The sequence below is a fragment of the Aplidium turbinatum genome, chromosome 18 (genome assembly GCF_918807975.1).
Source record: "Aplidium turbinatum chromosome 18, kaAplTurb1.1, whole genome shotgun sequence".
NCBI lineage: Eukaryota > Metazoa > Chordata > Ascidiacea > Aplousobranchia > Polyclinidae > Aplidium > Aplidium turbinatum.
Genome location: NC_137489.1, coordinates 19,104,414 through 19,124,077, shown reverse-complemented (window position 1 = coordinate 19,124,077; position 19,664 = coordinate 19,104,414). Strand labels below are relative to the sequence as shown.

General features: G+C 40.2%; 1 protein-coding gene across 1 annotated transcript; it reads right to left on the bottom strand.

Annotated features, from left to right (window-relative positions):
* Positions 1 to 9: 9 nt before the first annotated feature.
* LOC145787549 (uncharacterized) lies at positions 10 to 16,755 on the bottom strand. Its single transcript, XM_082599313.1, has 8 exons — positions 15,563 to 16,755; positions 13,280 to 13,435; positions 12,463 to 12,567; positions 11,420 to 11,518; positions 7,455 to 7,633; positions 6,484 to 6,582; positions 4,962 to 5,049; positions 10 to 2,504 (listed from the first exon to the last, which is right to left on the bottom strand). The coding sequence occupies exons 1-8, from the start codon at positions 16,407 to 16,409 to the stop codon at positions 1,951 to 1,953; spliced, it is 2,127 nt and encodes a 708-aa protein (XP_082455439.1). The 5' UTR covers positions 16,410 to 16,755; the 3' UTR covers positions 10 to 1,950.
* Positions 16,756 to 19,664: the final 2,909 nt, after the last annotated feature.

Here is a 19,664-nt window from a genome sequence, read left to right as displayed (position 1 = left end):
GGTATTTGGCTATTCCCTTTATTGTTACGCGTCATTGACTGACCTAACAATGAGGGGAACAACCATCACAAATAGTAAGCTTGGCGGGTAACGAGTAAGCAGCACGAGAAGCGCTTCATCTGGTTGACAATGGGCCTGCGCCGACACGTGTTGGATTCAAAGAAATGCAATTTACAAAGAGTGCATGGGGAAACCTTGTATACTCCTGCTTGGTCTGGAAGATTCGGTAGCCACTTTAACAAGTAAAAATTCTGCCACTAAAATTGACTAGAATGACACCGCCAACCAATCATAAGCTACGTTTTCCGTGACGTGAAAGAGCGAAAAGAAGATGATACAAAGCAAATGAAGTGATGGATTTTCTGTCAGCTGGTTGGCTTAGGGGTTAGGGCTAGAAAGTAGTTAATTCATTGACGCGGGTTCGATTCCCACCACTGCTATGCTCTTTTTTCTTCTGTAATTACCAAATAAAGTTTAAAACAAGCATTAACTCTCTGACTGAGTACTAGAAGGATCACAATTGGACGGTAGCCTCTTATAACATGTTCTGATTGGTTGACGGTTGCATTGTAGTCATTTGCAGTGGCAGAATTTCTACTTGTTAAAGTGGCTACCGGAAGATTCGACACAGAAAAGTTACGAAACTGAATCCCCTTATGAAAACTGCGACATCCACTTAGTGGAAGGCACAAGGAAAGTGCAGGGACGATGTTTTGTTCAAGCGAAAGTGAAAGTAATTGTTCGCATGTTATCACGAATGAACAGCTCCAAACCAGTGGTTCTCAAACTATGCGTCGTCTGAAATTTGAAAAAGCGTTGCACGGAAATTCGGTTTTCTACCTAAAAGCAATTCATAATAAAGCAACCTAGTAGCACTTACAGTTTTGTCGTGACTGTGGTTGCAATGAGAAATTGATTACAAACACGAAAAGAGCGAGAAATTCTTTCTAGATGTAACGAAATTCATTAAATTTAGACACAAACTACCGTTGTTTGTCCGCATGTAGCTAATCACATAATTTCTTCATTGTACATCTTTGTCATCAGTACCGTCGTGAATTCGGCAAATTCTTCCAAGTGCGACGCACCGATAAACGTTTGAGAACCACTGCACTAAACGGTTTTTCATTCAATAATTTGTTTCTTCTGCTACTCGCTTGTTCCGCAACGATGGTTCTGTTTTTGTTCACTACAAGTCAATTGGATAATTGTGGCAGCAAAGCAGGTAGGCTAGGGGGTTACACGCAGTGCTGTATTCGAAAAGAAAGCACAGGGTATACTGTCAGATTTTCCAACATGATAAATAATACACAACTTGCAAAATGCTAATCTTTATTCTACCATAACATGAATTATCAAAATTGGTCGACCGAATTAAGTTCATGGTACACCCGTAGGCCTATACCATTGGTCCTCAAAGGGTTAAGTAGTTAGTTAGCAGTTGTCAAAAATCAGTAAGGACACTCTCTTTGGAAAGCCAGAGGGTATACTATAGTTGCTCGAAACAGTAGAGAGTATACCGCCGTATACCCTCGAATACAGCACTGGTTACACGGCAGTCCACATCACATGTGGAAAGCCACCGCGGAAAATCTGAACTTTGGCGCTGACATCTGAGCGATGATTTCTTAAACCACGCAAACGTCAGTAAAATACGTCACTAAATCTTGATGGCAAAGCACAGAGGACTTTAGGCAGTTGCAAAATAACTGTGTCCCCATGGGAGTAGTTGCTTCGTTCTGTCGTTTGAGACAGTCTTCTTAAAAAAGTAATATCAGTGAGAGCTAAAACATCACCACCTTGTTGACAAAACGTTGTGTCTTCACAAACTTTCATTTTCTCGCTGTGATGTCCATTTATATACGATAAGCCCTCTGCTCAGTCATGCATGAAGCAGCTGTCATGAAAATGCAAGCAGCGCATTCCGCGTGACAAGCGGGTGTTGCTCTCTTAATATGGTCGCCAAACGTCTTCGTGGATTCCTCCAACTGAGTTGACAGATGCTGTGCGCGCCCCCTGGTGGTGCTGCTCAATGCTTTCGCGTTGGTTTCGGCTGACCGCTTCCAGCGCTGCGACCATGGCACCATTGCTGTTGTCCCATCGTTGCGTGTGGATGCTTCCCGCCAACACATTGACCGACGCGTTATCGACATGATCGCGATTCTCCCGAACTCCCGCCGATCCATTTCCAGGCGATATCGTCGACGACAGGTCCCCCTCGCTGCCGACAGATGACCCCCCGGCTCGTCCTCGACCAATGGCGGGCACCGGGGAGTTACCCTCGGTCGATTCAACGTTGGAGCTGCTACTGACCGCCCCAGGGGCGTTGTTGTTATTGGTGTTGCTCCCACCATTGCTCCCTTCGTATGACTGCTGCCCGGTGGCACTGAACGAGGCCAAACTGCTGCCGGGGTAGAGCGCTGGCGGATAAATATATGGACCAACAGCCGCGCTAGCCGTGTGTGGGGAACTGTATGGACTTCCTGGGGTTTGGCCGTGCGAAGCTAAAAACAGAAAGAGTAAAAGATAGTGAAGGACAGCCAAATGAACTTTATTTAACTTATAGAAAGTGTAGTCAAACGGTAACAAATCCCACTTCAGTTGAAATAAGTATCAAAGTCTCTACCTCACAAAATTGCAGGTGATGGATTGGTTTTGAATTTCCTTTCGCGGAGCGACAAATCCTCTGATAGGACAATCCTGGTAGTTTCGCATGCTTGTAAAATGTAGAGGCTTTAAACCACTGACACAGGCCCGGTCACCGAGTTTAACAGAATGAAGTTTCCGATAATTGTTGGAGTGTTGTTGCCGGAGAATTATTCCATTCACTTGGTGCCGCTGAATAGAGAGCATCCTGGAATGCGTTGCTCAAGCGCACATGCCGAGAGCAGAACCAAGAATAAGAAATCTCATTTATGGGAGTCAAACTTCTTTGGTATGAAACTCAATTGGAAGCAAAGCATGTCAAAGGCTTTTATAATTTACTTGCCTTGGTTAGCCTATAAAAAAAGTCTTTAAAGTGCCTCTGACAGGTAAATAAATTCGCTAAATTTACCTAAGATACCAAAAAGATGACACTAACAAACTTCCCTGACCAGCAAATCGTAAAATATATCAACAGGCTACTAAGTTGCACGCTTGCAAACTTTCGTTGACATCGGCGAATCTGGCACTTATTCAATTATGAAAATAAAAACGGCAACACCGCTGTGACGTCACAGTAAGCGGGAAGGATACATTCTTTCTCTGTGATGACTTGGTAAAGTATGGTACGGCTACTGCAAAACGTGAATGTGTGGGGCTCTGTTGGTCTAAAGCATGTGCAAATTAAGAATTACCGAAATGAAAAAGTGAACTTATTATTACTATCAGGTTTCGATCAAATAGGTTGAGTTTACTTTTATCAAACAGCATCTCAATGCAATTGAAATTGCAGTTTCATAGGGCTACAATTTTCATACTTTTTTATTTGTCCTAATCTGGCTATGGCCATTTACAGTGTAACAACCAGGGCCGGATTTAGCTGATGGGGGGCCTGGGGCACTTTTAGATCGGGGCTCCCCCTGCAAAAAATTTTTTTGTTCCTACGGCGCGAAAAACCACCTCTGCGTCTACAGTAGCATCAATCCAGCACTGCACAGCATTTTGCAGAAACTTCAAAGGCTAAAAGGAAGAAAAAATAACACAAAATCACATTTTTTCCACGTAGGGGGGCCCTTCAAAAGTCGGGAGGCCCGGGGCACCTGCCCCCTCTGCCCCCCCCCTAAATCCGGGCCTGGTAACAGCAGTATCTCACAAACAGTACCTTTAATTTATGGTTGAGGCAATGCCTACAAATTGCTGTTTATGTGACATTGTCAGTGACAAAGACCGTGTGCTTTCTTTTCCCACTTTCCCACAAAACAAGGTACTGAGAAGAAAATGGTCAAAGTTTTTTTCAAGTGTTCGAAAGTGGGATGGGCCATTACAAAACTAGTCGTATATGTTCACTTCATTGAAGATGATTTTGTTAATACCACTCAGGTAAAAATGCCTACAGGCATGTGTTGGAGTGGATACTACAAGGTGATGCTCTCGGAAGCAACAATCGGATTGTGATGCCGTCATGTATTGTTTGGCAAATCCGAAACAATTTTCCTGATCCAGATGGCCGTTACACAGGATTTCAATGCCCAACTGAAGGCACATTATGAGAGAGAGAGAGAACTTTTATTTATTTTTGAATAGTGATGATGAATTAAATATGAATGATGATTCGTACGATTTCTTCATTTTTCACTTCAAGTATATTTTAGGTTTTGTAGGAACGAATCCAGTACAGTTTTATTAAACTGCAAAAAACAATAAATCTTCGAAAAAAGCAACCGCTTGTACCAACTCCGACCAAACTGTGATCCACCAATTACATCTAGGAAGCGTTTGTTTCATCTATTGCTAACGACGTCCACTTAGGATGACGTAATACCACCAAAGTCGTCCCAGAGCAGTGAAATATGGAGTTTCGCCTGTGGTGGCGCTGCGGAGCAGTCGTTTGATTAAATTACGCCCTAACCAGTCGAGCTACAAGATTAAGATTAATAAGTTCGCTAAGTGTAATTCTGCGCTAGGAAATGCTTTAAGAAGTTACTATACTTGGATCCAACCTGTCAGGGGCACTTTAAAACATGCACTCGGCAGAAACAAATGGCTGAAATACATCTGATCGGCGAGTGGCTTGTGCTCTTGAAGCTATGCGAAACTAACCAATGCTCTGCAGCTTATATGTTGTCTTGGCTAAAGATAATATGTCGCTGATATTAGCGGTTAATCTCGATGTTAGCCTAAGTTTTGCAACCAGTCAATTGTTCTTGTGCTTCTGCAGCAACTTTGATTTAAATTCTACGACATAGGAATCAACAATTTAACGCTACAGCTCCTCAAGGTCTGTTGGGAATAAATTATAACAAAGTGTCATGTTTTACCTGTTGGAATAATCGGGGCATCATACCCCGGAAATCCCGTTCCACTCGGATAAACAAACGACCGATTACCAAATCTTTCAAGATGGACCTGTAATACAAGGAAGTAGGCTGACTTGTCAGAGAAACCTTCTCTTCCGTTTCACAGCAGATACCGAGCATTGAGGTTTCTTAACTAATTAAGTAGCGAAACCAAGGAGTGGTTTGCAATGTCTAACTAACAGGAACCATGAACGTGTTTGTTGCAAATACGCAACTCAAAGTGCGTCTACATTGTCTCAGGCACGGACAAACACAAAGGGAAGAATCGTGATTTACTTCGCTCCATTGTCGTCGCCTGAGTTTGCTTCTTAGAACTTGGAAGGAGGTTTTTGAGCGATTCCCAGAAGTGATCGAACTGCTTGTGAACGGGAAACCAACGCAAAGTTCGTTGAATGCAAGCGCATGTTGTATTTATTATTAAAAGCAGCTCAAACATTAGGTTAAAAATATCGTATAACTTTCTCTGCAAATACTTTAATACAGAGCCACTACAACAAATGAGCCAAAAAAAGGGCCACATCGCTCGCAATTTTTTTCATCAAAAATAATCTAAGGTGCTATTTGATGTAATAAAATATAGTTTGTTTCTACAGCTTAATCAAGAATAACTTTGGAAGACTCGTACACTATGCAGTCATAATCGACCATGCACCAAGCTGACTGTGCAAGCTGTCTCGTTTAATGAACCAACAAAGTGACAAAATGTTCTACCGGCAGAGCAATGTTAGTCGGTGCATGGCCAAGTGATGAAAGCCCTGGTACAATAATCGAAAAAGTGTCAGCTCGACACCGCTCAAGAGCATGTGGCTGTGTCTTTGACAGGACACTGAAAGTTAGAGCTTCGGTAGAGAGTTTGTCTTGTTGAACCATAAGCATACGAAGCCGAGCAATGTTATCAAGTTTAACATATTCAAGTTTATTACATATGGAAACACAAAACTACGCAACAAATCAAGTATTGAACGTTTTCGACATCACAAGATGTCCTCTTCAGGAATAATTCTCATAGAGCCTATCGTTGAGTTTGAGCTAGTCAGAAGTACTGTGCGGTTTTTGTCTTTTCCTGTTTATAGATTTAGTTAACCATTGTATTTTATTCAGATGTAGTTAAGTTATATGTATATTATTCCTGAAGAGGACATCTTGTGATGTCGAAAACGTTCGATACTTAATTTGTTGCGTAGTTTTGTGTTTCCATATGTAATAAACTTGAAGATGTTAAACTTGATCACGTTACTCGGCTTCGTATGCCTATGGTTCGACATTGAAAGGCCTTCAGACACGCAATCACACAATGGGATATATGACGACACATAGGCTGCTACAAGTGTCCGTTATAAAACGTTATGTTAATGTAACAAGTTGAACTTTTCCGAAAGACATTCATCTCACACTTTGCTTATCAACATCAGAATTAAATTTCCTGCGCATCAGGCGCGCCCAGATCATACAACTTCCATCTACACAAAGCTGTTTGACCCACCTCGGAAAAGCGGATGGTCAACGATTCATTGGTGCTTCCGTTGCTACAGCTCGTTCCGTTTCCGCTTTCCAGATGCCCTCCGCTTTGAGAATCTTCGCGCTATAATTTATGGGAAGCATATTAATTTACATCTTGATAACGCAGAAACCTTAAGAATTCATTTAAAGCGACAACTGAGTCTTCATAATTTTATTTTCATCCTCAAAGTATCATTATAAGCGACGTCATATGAGTCTACTAAGATTCTTGAGATTCAAGTTTCTTCTGGCCACTATCACTTGTTGGTGATGGCTATGTCACGTCATAACTTGCACTTCCTTTTCGTCCCGGACACATCAATAATGTAGCAAGATGATGTTCAAGTAAATATGCTGATTAAAAACGTGAGTTTGACAATATTACTTAAGTCACAAATGAGAGTTTGTTTTTGGGAAAACGGAGCATAAATTTTTGCAAACCTACAGCAAACCACGTAGGCTATTAAAAATTATTGTGTAGGTTGGCGTGATGAAATCGTTTTGTTTACGAAATAAGCTTAGATACCGAGATACTGTGACCAACCAGACTATAGCCTCATACGAAACAATATAAAAAAACATAAATTTGAGTTCAATTAAAAAATTCAACTGAACCCTTTTTAGTAAGTAGTCAGGGATCAATGGAAAATCTTTTCATACATGTGAAAATTCTTGATGAAGTTTATAGAACAACAGAAGTATATAACTGTATGTTTCTTTATGATAAATGCACTTCGCGTTGTGACAAACGAAGTATTTATTAATCATGGTCGCCATTTGCCACATTTCACGAAATGCCGAAGTAAAGACTATCAGGATATTTATGTTATCCAAATAAATTATGTATGCAGCTATAATCATCCCACATCACCTTTATTTTTTACAAAAGCGCATTGAAGCGGTGTTTTCTCTTGTACAATTATTTGGTTGATGAGATAATATTTTCGTACTTACTTTGATCATATTCAAGGCGGCAGGTGGCGTAACAGAGCCGGATTGTGTAATGGAGCTAGCATTACCCCCTCTCGGGACGCTTTGAACTCGGGCCGCATGGTGGGACTGGGCCAGGTAGGGAAACTGTTGTGTATAGCTCCAACCACCAGGACCCCCTGCCACCATCCTGCTTGGATCCACTGGAAAAAAGAGTCTAAGTTTATAAACTAGTCAAAATGCTCAAAATCAACAAAAATTTCCAAACACCGCAGGCATGTTACTTTTTCTATTTCTCACTGTAATCCGCATAAACATCACACACGAAAGCAACGAATCCAAACGCTTTGATTGTTATGCTTCTGAAAATTAAAGCAAATTTCAACAAAATCTTGTTTTTGCAATACGAGACACGAGACTTTATTATCTAGAAAAGTTGAAAACTAAGGTCGCTTTGTCAAAGGTATTCTATCAGATTCTACATTATCGGCTTGAAATAAGGTCGCCACATACACAATTCTGTATGTCATAGCCCAACATCAAATGTAGGTTTGTACACGTAGTATTCTGACAATACTCGCTGACTGGTGTAACTGAATTTGTTGAAGAAGCGTCATGTATGAACTCACAATCAGAACTATCAAAGCTGATTAGTTTTTTTATGCGACAATAAGTTTCTGACATTGGGTGGTTGAAGATTTGAAGATTGGAAGAAAATATCTCGCCAAAGCATGACCAAGTGCTTTCTTTGGGTGTCGAACTGAGGTCCTTCGGAACGTCAGGATCATGCTTTTACCACTCAGCCGTGCATCTGATGCAACTTCGTGTCACCAGTCAAAAAGGCAACTGAGGAGGGATGCGATAGATCGTTTGAATTGCAACAACGTTTGCTCCAAACGGAGGAATCTTGCACTTTCGCCATCCACCAGACAGAGATTGGGTCACCATCAACAAACGGAAGAACGAAGCTTATCACATGCTGGCCACCAAGATCAGCGGTGGATTGCTTGATCAAATATGACAGAAATGTCATTGTACCCGTGGCATTGAACTTCAGCGGTTATACTTGCATTGCACTTGAACTATGAAGTCAATAGTTCCGGCAACAACGTGGCGAATGGTAGCCTCGATGAGCTCAATAGTTTATACTAGTTTCTGAGCTGTGTTGATGTAAATCTTTGAATCCGTAAGTGTTCGTGGCGCATTAGCCCATCTTCGCTCGCCTGAGGCGCTCATCCAATGTTGATGCTCATCCACAATACACACACACTCAACTCGTCACGCTTCGTTGACTAACGACTTGAACATTGATAGCGCGATTTGTCGACTATTTCAGATATTGAACGCGTGAAGGAATGTGGCCGCTCGTGCAGCTCCAAGATAAAGAAAGAAACAAACACTTTTTTTTATCAGTTAATCTCTCCCTGCCCTCTCGTAATATGCAGATTATCCGGACAGCCTTGACATTGTCCATCCATTGTTTTAACTACGCGTCTAACAAAACTTCTTGAGCTGCTGTGACATCACAAACCCCCATGGACAAACCCCGACCGAGACAGATAAGGTGTGTGCGCGCACCTCTTGTTTAACAATCACCACGCGTTCATGCATGAGCGCTCTCGCATTTGAAGCTTGGCTGGGCCGCTCCTCGCTCAGTCATCGCCGATGCAACGTCATAGTGCGTCAGAGCTATCAAAGCAAAAGATACCAGCTTCTTCCACCAGAGACTGACACGAGATGATGTCAGAGCAGGCAGCCGTTGTTCTTACGTCATCGGGGGTCAACACGAGACTTTATTATTCAGAAAACTTGAAAACTAAGATTGCTTTGTCAAAGGTATTTATCAGATTCTGCATCATCGGCTTGAATTGAGGTCGCCACATACACAATCCAATGATTGGTAATGGTAATTTTGGTTCATTAGTATGAAGTGTAGTCTAAAAACAAATCACAGCTAACACAGTTTTGATAAAAAGATTGCTTTGTGGAACAACAACAAACAAATCTCAAAAACCACTTGGCGTTTTCCGTGACAAAAAACAAGGAACGCTCCGGTAGAACATTCAGGGTTGTAAAGCATCTAAAACCTGCTCCATCCTCCAGAGATGAGCTTTGGGATTTGCCCGCTATCAAGAATCCGCCGGTGTTTACAACCTTTTCTGTGGGTTCAGGCTGGTTCTATACAGTCTTCTTGCACCTATGTCTTGTATTACCAACTTGCCATCTCAGTTTTCTTCCACTAGAACTAGATAGACGTATTTTTGTTATGAATGAATCAGTCATTCATTCCACATCACATCAATATCAGCATAAACGGTGGCATGTGCAAAATTCAGGGATACTTTTGCACGGATCATTTCTCGGACACTTTTATTTTTAGTTTGTCCGTCAGGGAATGGGTTTGTAACAATTCTGGACTCTTTATAAACTTTGATCGATTGCGAAAATTAAGTTTTCGGTTTAAAATTGGAATGAAAGAATGACATTGTAGTGTTGTCCAGATTGAATTTCTCTAACCTCTGGCTTACATGCGAAGAAGTCAGTTGGCTGAAAATAGTCGGTTGTGGAGACTTTTTATGGACGTTATTTTACACCCAACTGCTGTGAAATAAATCATTCTTATCACTATTATTAATAAACTCATTCAAAAAAAATTAACCTCTGAAATTTTGTTCACCTACCACGAACGAAAGAGAGTATACTTTTGTGTCTACTTCTTTACTGTGCAGTGGAAAAGCAAATTTTGGACCATCTGAACCAATCATGACGTATATGCAAAAATTAAGAAGATACCGTGTCATACAAACACAGGCATAGGCTACACGACTAGCATATCTGACAAGATAATTCAACTCTTATAATTACAAGTGCAAAATGAAATATAGTTGCTTGAGGCACTTCAATCATACTTGGTGCAGTTTAATGTGAAAGGTGTAAAGTCATTGGACACTCTCGGGCATATGCTGGCATATAATTTTGGCCATGCAAGTGAGTGAGGTCTGCGGTGTGATTTTATTGGTTGTTGGTTTGAAAGCTTTTAACAGAACTTGATCGATAAAAAGTCTCAAATAGTTGCAAAGAAAATCGTACAGGTAATTTCTAACGATTAACTATTTCTTTTGTTAGCCGCGCGACGTAATCAAGAAATAAATTTTCTTCGATTCAAATATTTAATTGATGACGTGTCAAAAAAGAAAACGATTTTAATCATTCAGGTATCGATCGATATGACCAGATTTGTCTTCGTGTTGGGATTCCAGCTTGCGATCAAGCGCGCTAAATGGAAAACCGGCCATCAAATATTCAGAAGTCTGTTCCGACGTCGACGATGCATGGGACGCGTTTGTACTGTATGCAAATATTTCGCTTAAATTAGTTCTGACAAAAGAGAACGAAATTTCTCGCCGCTCGTGAAAAGGAGGGTTCTCGCATTCTGTGAGTTTGTCTTTTAATGGACCTTTCAATCGTGGTATAATTATAGCTGCAAAATAAAAGCTGTGGTGGGTCTCCATTGATTTGAAGATAGCTGACTGTGCCAAGACCGAGCCCATTTACATCGAATCATTATGGAGACTGTAAGGCGATTGTGACACTTGGAGGTGAATCCGGCCACCCTCGGGGACATCACCGGATTAAAACTAGACCACTACTACTACTGAAAGTATCGGCACAGCAAATATAATGTAAGCGGTAAGTACGCTTAATATTTGAGGGCAAAAGTTGAAGAAAATGGTTTTTGCGTCACAACCTGGAAATGTTTAAAGGCTTCTGAGGGTCTCCATTCCCAATTTGAGAAGCACTATTGTATGGGGTTTTATATGAATCAGACATTTCTTTCATCAGGAAAACCACCATGTTGCACTTGCCTTGGGCATAGCAGCAGTTCTCGAAAAAGTTGCAGCATTGCTACTACAAGTTCAGCAAGTTATCTATTAATCTTGGATCTTCGGCCCAGGCATCTGGTTGGTATCATAACTATAGCTACTCACTCTGTCCTTGGTATGATGGATTCCGTCGCAGAGGAAAACCATCCGGGAAGCCGTCAGCAAACAAAGGGTTCTTTCCTCCATCCATCTTCTGTCTGTGTCCTGCGGGGAAGAACATTGCAAGCAATCAAATTCTCTGGGGTTTCAAACTATCACAAGTGGTGCAATTATAAATGCAGAAAGAAATTAGTAAATTGAGCAGTCATGTCAGAAACAAACTGGAAAGTAAAACATCGGACAACTTGACCTCGTAACAACTTCAGCAGCCTCTAATCTTTTCTTCACATCATTACCTATCGTGCAGCATTCGCATCAGTAAGTTAAACTTGATTCTACATACGATTTTAAAACCTTGATTTTGGTTTTATTGGTATGTTGCGATTTTTGAAGACTGTTCTCATTTTACTAAAAGTGACCTTTGCTATGGCGATTCTCTTTTTAATTTCAGTGTCACTTTTGCCATCAGAATTTATAAAGTACCCAAGATATTTAAATTTGTCAACTTGATCTACTGTAACACCATTAAGTGTCAAGTTGCATTTTGGATAAGTTTTCTTTTTCGATACAGTGCATTCTGTTTTTCTTGAATTTAACTCTAAACCCACTGCTTTTCTTTATTGACAACAAAATTTAGTGAGCCCTGTAAATCGTTTGCAGATTCTGCTGTCACGACTGTTTCATCAGCGTATCTCGACTTTGTTATGTTTTGTCCCCCAACCTTTACTTCGTGTATATCTTTGATGTTTCTCAAAATCATCTCACTGTCAACGTTGAAGAGGTCGGGAGATAGGACACATCCTTGTCTGACACCTCGTCGTATACAAAGTCGGGTTACTAAACCAAGCCTACAGATCAAGGATACCAACCAGCCCAGTAGCCAAGTGGTCTTTGTGTTCGACTCTGGTGTTGGTCGATTTGAGTTCGATTCCGGGTCTGGTTATACCAAAGACTTTAAAAACGGAATCAGTTTTTCTTTTTCTTGCATAACGCAGTGAGAACAAATCGGGTAATAATGTGGGGACATCGCAAATAGAACCATGACTCACTTCGAGGTTCTCGTGGACCGTCCACGGTAATTTTGATAGCTCTTTGATAAGTAGCTACTTGAGGTGGACTGGAAAAAACGGTGATGGTCAAATTGAAACTTTTCCCTGCAAAGCAAACAGCAGGCGTGATAGTTTATTGGCAATGGTCAGTTTGGTCACATACAAATGGGTGAACAAACACTCAAAGACCAGTTACAAAGTTTCAGCAAGCAATCTCTAGTCACAATTGTCTGCCCCGATAGCTCAGTTCGTTTAGCGCCCGATTTTACATAGCCTACAAAGAAACGTCAAGATCAATGGACGCTGGTTCGGCTCTCGAGGTGTGCGCTTAAGCAACGCATTTCAAGGAGTGTTTTCCATTCAGCGACACCCGGTGCGTGGAATGATAATTTACAGACAACAATACTTCAACAATCGAAAACTCCGCTCTGTCAATCTCTGTAACTGGCCCTGCGTCAGTGGTTCAAAGCCTCTACAAGTATGAGCAACTGCCAGGATTAAGCTCTGCAAGAAGCTTTCTCTGTCCGAGGATAAAGATTCAATCAATCAATATCAAGAATCACAATCGAAAATGCTTCAGACATTTTTTACTATGGCAGCGTGGTAGAAGTAGAGAGCAGATTGTCGACGGTAACCGGAAGACTAGGATGGTGTGGGGAGCGAAGACTATTCTGGACAGGCCAGTTAGAACGTTTTTGTTCACACCAATCTTAAGTATTGTCCTTTTCAGGCATCCAGATAATACTTTGAAAAGTTATAATTAATTTCAAAAAACAAACATGCAGTCTGTGACTGAAGTATCCATCCGTTTCCTCACCTCTTCCACTTCTTCCAAGGAAGCGGAGGTCATTGAATCGAGCCACAAGACCCTTCATTGTAGCCGATGCATTCCGAAGTTCAGCGGAGAAATTCTCATCATTTCCAGCCATGACTGATACCAACGTTCCATCCGGGACATCGGACAGCGCCACCACTATAAAATGAAACGGAAGTATATTGACAATGATATGTTACTGGCTGTGGTCGAATATTGAGTGACAATGATATATTGGTGGCTGTGATCTAATAGGCTAACGTTTCGAACATGTGCCGGTTGCAGCGGTTAAAGCAAACCTGCTGTGTCCGCTCGAAATCAAACTAGAGGCAAAACGTGAAAACAATACCTTCGAGTAAACGCGCCCGAAATGTTTCTTTGTTAGAAACGGCTGTGTCCTTGCAGCTTATATGCTGCGGAAACATGCCCACGTCCCAATATTCTTAATCTCTGGATTCCATTGCTCTCATGTTATACTTTCTCCTTGATGACGCATCATTAGCGAAGATGTGAATAATTGAATAGCGTGTAGCGTGAATAATGAGCGCGTGTCCGCTTGCATGCAAATAAACCACAGACAATCTGAGCCCTGAAGCAAGGCGTTAAAGAAACATAGCAGTGGAGACAATTACGGTATTCCGCTCGATTAGCGTGACTTTGGCCACAAACCACTTGCAAGTTACCGCGCTGAAGATGCTCAATTAAATTTCGAGCGATTTTGAAGCTCCAAGAACAGTCATCCGTCTCAGCTTGTAAAAGTAACGACCAACAAAGGTTAATTGACTTGTTTCAGGTTTGAAAGAAACAAAACACTTTATAAAGTTCACAGTTGTGTTGGCTTTACGTGAATTCAGTTTCAATGGAGTGTTCAAATGATGGGTTTTCCGACAATCTGAATGATTTGACTACAAAAATTGGCAACTGATCAGAAGCTTGCCAAATGATCGCAATGAGATGAAATTGAGAAAGGTGTGACCACAGACAAGGATCGAATGAGGAATGAATTGCATTATATCTTAAAACCAAGCAGAGAAGTTTAGAATGTCAACTTCAGCTTATTTCTAGCTCACGTCACCACCGTATGTTTTTTTAGCTATTTTTATTCCGGTTCCGAGCAAAAGGTAATCTTTGTTCGAACACATTTCGTTGGACTGCCGAGTTCACAAACAGTTCAGTATTTCAAAATAAACCTGCTCATCGAAGAGGTTGTTGGAACCAGAGCTGTAGAGTCAGAGTTGTGGAGTCGGAAGGATTTTGGCATGTCCAAAGCAGGAGTCGTTAAAAAAAAGCAGATTTCAACTCCGTCTCAATATGAAATGATGAACAATAAAAATTTTGTTTCAAATTACTTTTGTTCTTCGTATTGCGTTCTGAAACTTCACCATAAACAGACGTGTTTGTTCTCGTCAGTTTTTGTGAAAGTAGCGATTTCAATTTCGATCGCCGCTAAAGTGAAATTTAATGTCGGCCAGATATAAATCGAAGAGTCGGAGTTACTTTGGAACCACGTCATCAGGTAGTCAAGAAAACTGTTTTTTTAATTACATCAAGAAGCAAGACCTCTGTACAATCATTTGTGTTATAACTTACCTGCTTAGACATAAGATTAGTGGACATAGATTTACAGACTCGGTAGTTAGTACCCTGAGACTTGAATTAGTGCATCATGGTGCATACAAGTCCAACCAAGTGAATTCAGCTCAGTTAATATAGAAAAATCATCGAAAGCGAAATTAACGAAAGTGAAAATAGTTTTATGCCTGGAAAGTTTGACACACACAATAACTGAAAATGGCAGATGCGATACAGAAATATAGAGACGAAAGGTTTGTTGCTACGTGGAAGCTTTATTAATTTAAAAGAAGAAAGGTGCTTTTATAAGTTTCTGCACAACTAAAACCTTTATTCCCTTAGTTTGAGTGTCAACTGCTTCCAATAACATCCATTTTCTATGATTAACTTGAGCTAATGATATTAAAGACTGATCAGGACTTGATCACAAAACTGCAGTGGAAAAATTTCACAACAGGGAAACTTGGCGCCTCATTGCCTCCAACCCTCGACGAGAGGAAGGAATTTAATGATGATGAATATTGCAGTAGGTCAATGGGGTATAGAAAACTTTACGATGAACGTCCACTTGGGTGTACACTGTATACAGTATTAAGATTTCAGGAAGCTCAGTGGTCTGGTCAAATATGATCTTACGGTTTTCTTTTCCATAGATACGTGCAATGACAATTTATTAATAAAAGATAACAAACTACCTTCAAAGTTATGTTTTACCTTTAAATGGAGTCTGTAGCGATTTGTTCACCCTCCAATGCTGAGGTAAAGGGGTCACCAGAAAGTTGGGGCTGTCGGTTTTGATGAGATCACCTTGATGGTCGGGCATGATGTCAGCAACATGGCGTCCGGAGGTCACGTGATGAGAAGCACCACTGGAACTGTAAGGCAGAGGGATAGTCTGGGCTCCAGGCATTCTTTCGCATGCCACACTTGTCTTCTGTTTTTTGTTCAGTTTGCGGGTTTTTAGTAAAGGCTCAACCTCCAAAAAAGGGACAAGTTGGTTTCTTTCCGAATGTATCTTGTTATGTGAGCAGGGGTAGCTAGTCGTGCAATTGTGTAATCCTGACCCTATTTGCACCGTGACAACAGTTTCTGCTTTTCCACCGATACTTTGCGAGTTGGAAGGGTATTCCCAGGTGTGTCGTGGTTTGTTTGACCCGACAACTTGGTCTAGATGTCCACCTGTCTTGACACGATTCCTTGCATGGCTCAACTTGCTTGAAACACACCGATGCCTCTCGGACGCTTTTTCGCTGAACGGTGTCGCAAAGCCGTTATCCGCGGCGCAACAATCTACGTACAACGACTCCGGTGAAAGCGAGGGCTGTTTGGCGGTGTATGTTAGGTCAGAATAGGGACGCTTTCTTTGCAAATCACACGTTATTGCTTCATCAGAAGGAAGGATGCGGCCGTTTTCTGTAGGAGAGGAAATGACACATTTGTTGGAGACACTAGAGATCCCGAATGAGCCAATCCGTGGGGAGCACACCTGATTATGTGGCAAGTAATAGTCGTTTCCTATGCTCGGGTGTTGATGCCCACGATCTGAAAAAAAAAGAAACATAGGCTATGATTGTAACACAAACAAATTCAATCGCTACCACAAGCAGTTGAAAACAGCGCAATATCTAAAAAATAATTTCGATACAAAAATAGTTCCTTGACTACAGAGATGCAAGAAGGCCTCTATTGAATCTCCCACACCTTTGGAAGCCAGTAATGCCCCAAATCAAAACAAACATTGCTCCAATCGGAAACAATGCTCGAGAATTTAGTTTTGAAAAAATATATTTGGAAAACGTAACTTCTCTTTATCTTTTTTTTGACACACCTTAAGTCCAAATCTGGTTCGTCCTGAGCCCAAACAGTTAAAAACCTCGCCTGACAAACCTCGCGTCGAAATAAAACCCACTTTGATGTAAATTCATTCATTGATATTGCAACATACTCCTTTACGCAAACTCTTTCCATGAAGGTTTTAGTTCCAAAATGAACAAAAAAAACAAGAAACAAACGAAACACCATCTTGGCATTAGAAAGAAGATTTTTTGGCACCACCGGTTGTTTCTCCTAATCATTGTGACGACACCATCATTGCTTTTTGATACGACAACACGACACAAAAGGAAGTGGGTGGAAAAGCTTATTCTCATCAAAATAAAGAAGTATCGAAAGTTTCGAATCAACAAGTGGTTTTACAATATCCGCACCACAACGTAACAATGTAATTAGCGAGTAACCTTTTCGCTTTAAACATTCAATCCAGACAAAAGTGTTCATTGTGAGGCTAATTGATGAAAAGAATCGTTCCAAAGATGATGTCTACAGGAGCAAGTCGAAGGTGAATTATTTGGCACAACTAGAGCATGAAATCATTTTTGATTTACATCAATTTCGCTGTATACGCGATGCAAGATGATGATCGATTCTTGGAGGTTGATTGAAGACAAAACAGATGGTGAGCTATTTCTGTTGCTCAATAGGTTTGGCCGAACATAAAGAAACATAAAGAAGTTCCTAACGACTTCCATTAATCCAGGGGACACAATAATAACATGGACTTATGGTTGGCAATAACTTGTTTTAAACACAAGCAACATAAACCAGATAAGGAGAAAATTTGCAACCAGCACACAGCCATACCAGACTTTGTTTCAGTGAGAACGTCAAACGAGCAGATGATTTTAGAGTTAGATTCGAGGAATATACCAAAGTAACATGATGTTATCTTTTGGTTTAATTGGTTTATTTTACATTTAATCACTGGGATTGAGGTCAGAACTTATTTCATCAAACTTAAAGCCAAAGTCAACTTTTCCTTATCCTTTAATGCAGACATTCATTTGTTTTTCACTAACCATTAGATGTATACAACCAGACCTTTTGTAACAAAAGTTTACTTGTAGGCTACTAAGTGCAATACGGTACCAACACGATAAAAGTTCAGATGAACAAATCTAGTAAATTATTTTGCATTGACAAATTCGCACATAAATACAAGTTTGCCAGCTTTTATAGTGCTCTGTCGATTTCAAACTTCAGATTGAATCAGGCCGAAAGTAGCTAAAAAACATGCTCATTGCTCAACTTCTACAGTCTACACTGGTACTTTTCACTCTCAAAACCCTCAAACCAACATGCCGTTGCTGATTCTGTCAGACTGAGATTTCCACCATGTGAAAGATTTTACCATTTTGAGTACATCTTTTTGAAATACGTAGGCTATGGTCTCTAAAGAGCCCATTTTAGCCCGATAATAAAGGACTTCTGAATATCGTTTAGTATCTTCAAATAATAGGCCTAATGTCTCTAGCAAATTCCACTGCTGCATCAATCTCATTCAAAGATAACTTTTTGCCTTCATATATACTTAAAAAAACTTCATGATATTTTGACTAAATTTTTTGATTTTTATTGCTTGATTTAAATCAAACAATTCTGTCTTTTCTATCTGATGTTTCAAGTTAATTCTTAGCTTTTGCATATACGTAACCGTTCTTAGAAAGAAGACTTATCAAAAACATATAGCCTCAGTTAAACAAAAGCAGCAGTTCGAAGTGGTAGCAGTCTCACTGAAATCTTTCCATTATCCAAAGATGTTTGACAGGGATGCACAGTTGCATACTCTCAACAATATCATTTAATTTGCATAGCGAAGCAATAATCAAGGAAACGTTAACAATACTGGACCAAAACGGAGTCACATTTAATGGACAAAGTAGTGAGCAACATAAGATATGCATATGACTCTGTCATTCTGGCTCAAACCGAAGAAAAATTGCAGGAAAGTATGAACAAAATCAATGAAATCAGCAAAAAGTATGGAATGAAACTAAATTTGAAGAAAACAAAGACAAGGTTGATAGAAAAAGCAATAAAAATAAAATAAAAATTAAGCCAGATGGAGAACAATTGGAACAGGTCGCCACGTATACATGCCTAGGGTCCCTCATTACACAAAATGAAAGATGCAACAATGATGTAAAAAGAAGAATCGGTCAAGCAAAAGCGTTATTTTGAAAATGTAAGATATTTTTAAGAAGAAATATAGATTTTCAATTAAAACCGAGACTATTATCTTGTCATATAAAACCATTTATGTCATATGGAAGTGAAAGACTGAAAGTTGGACCTACAACTAAGAAATTCACAAAAAAATAATGCTTTTCAACTCTGGTGCTACAGAAAAATATTAAAATTGTCATATAAAAAACACATTACAAACGAAGCAATTATAAAAATAATTGGAGTAGCCTACAAGATAAATGGGTAAACGATTGAGCAAAACAAAAAATGAAATTTACTGGACATATTTTAAAGGATCGGCAGGACAGCTACATCAATTGAAGTTGAAGGTATGGTGGAAGGAAAGAGGTGCAGGGGAAGAAGGAGACGAACTTGGGAAGATGATATAAAACAGTGGGCTGATTTGTCAAGCATCAGAAAAGCAAAAAGAGTAGCGGAAGAACGTGACGTGTGGAAGCAATTAACAGTCAACCGTCGTCTTGGAGACGGCACATCTACCTAACACTGTCGTTGCCATCTGCCACATTTTTGATATCATACAGATTTTCTCGTCGATAATTTTTTGTTCAAAATAAGGAATTGCAATTTGTAAACCAAATAAGCGCATGTATACTGTAGGTCTCATGCAATAGTCTAATGAAAATGAAATAATAGACCTCGTAGATCTAATAAGCGGGCGCGTTAGTTAACTCAAGAAACATTCATTTTATACTTTCATGTTTTTTCAAAGTTGGTTTAGAGATTCGTTGCTTAAAAGTGTATGAGATTGAATTAAATCTGTTCAGAATTTTGA

Bases quoted from the DNA above. Each gene is read 5' to 3' on its own strand.
- LOC145787549 (XM_082599313.1), bottom strand. From the start codon at position 16,409: ATGTTTCTTTTTTTTTCAGATCGTGGGCATCAACACCCGAGCATAGGA. The intron at 6,583-7,454 runs GTAAGTACGAAA...CATAAATTATAG, and splicing joins CCGCCTTGAATATGATCAAA to CGCGAAGATTCTCAAAGCGG. The intron at 2,505-4,961 runs GTAAAACATGAC...TTCTGTTTTTAG, and splicing joins TGCCCCGATTATTCCAACAG to CTTCGCACGGCCAAACCCCA.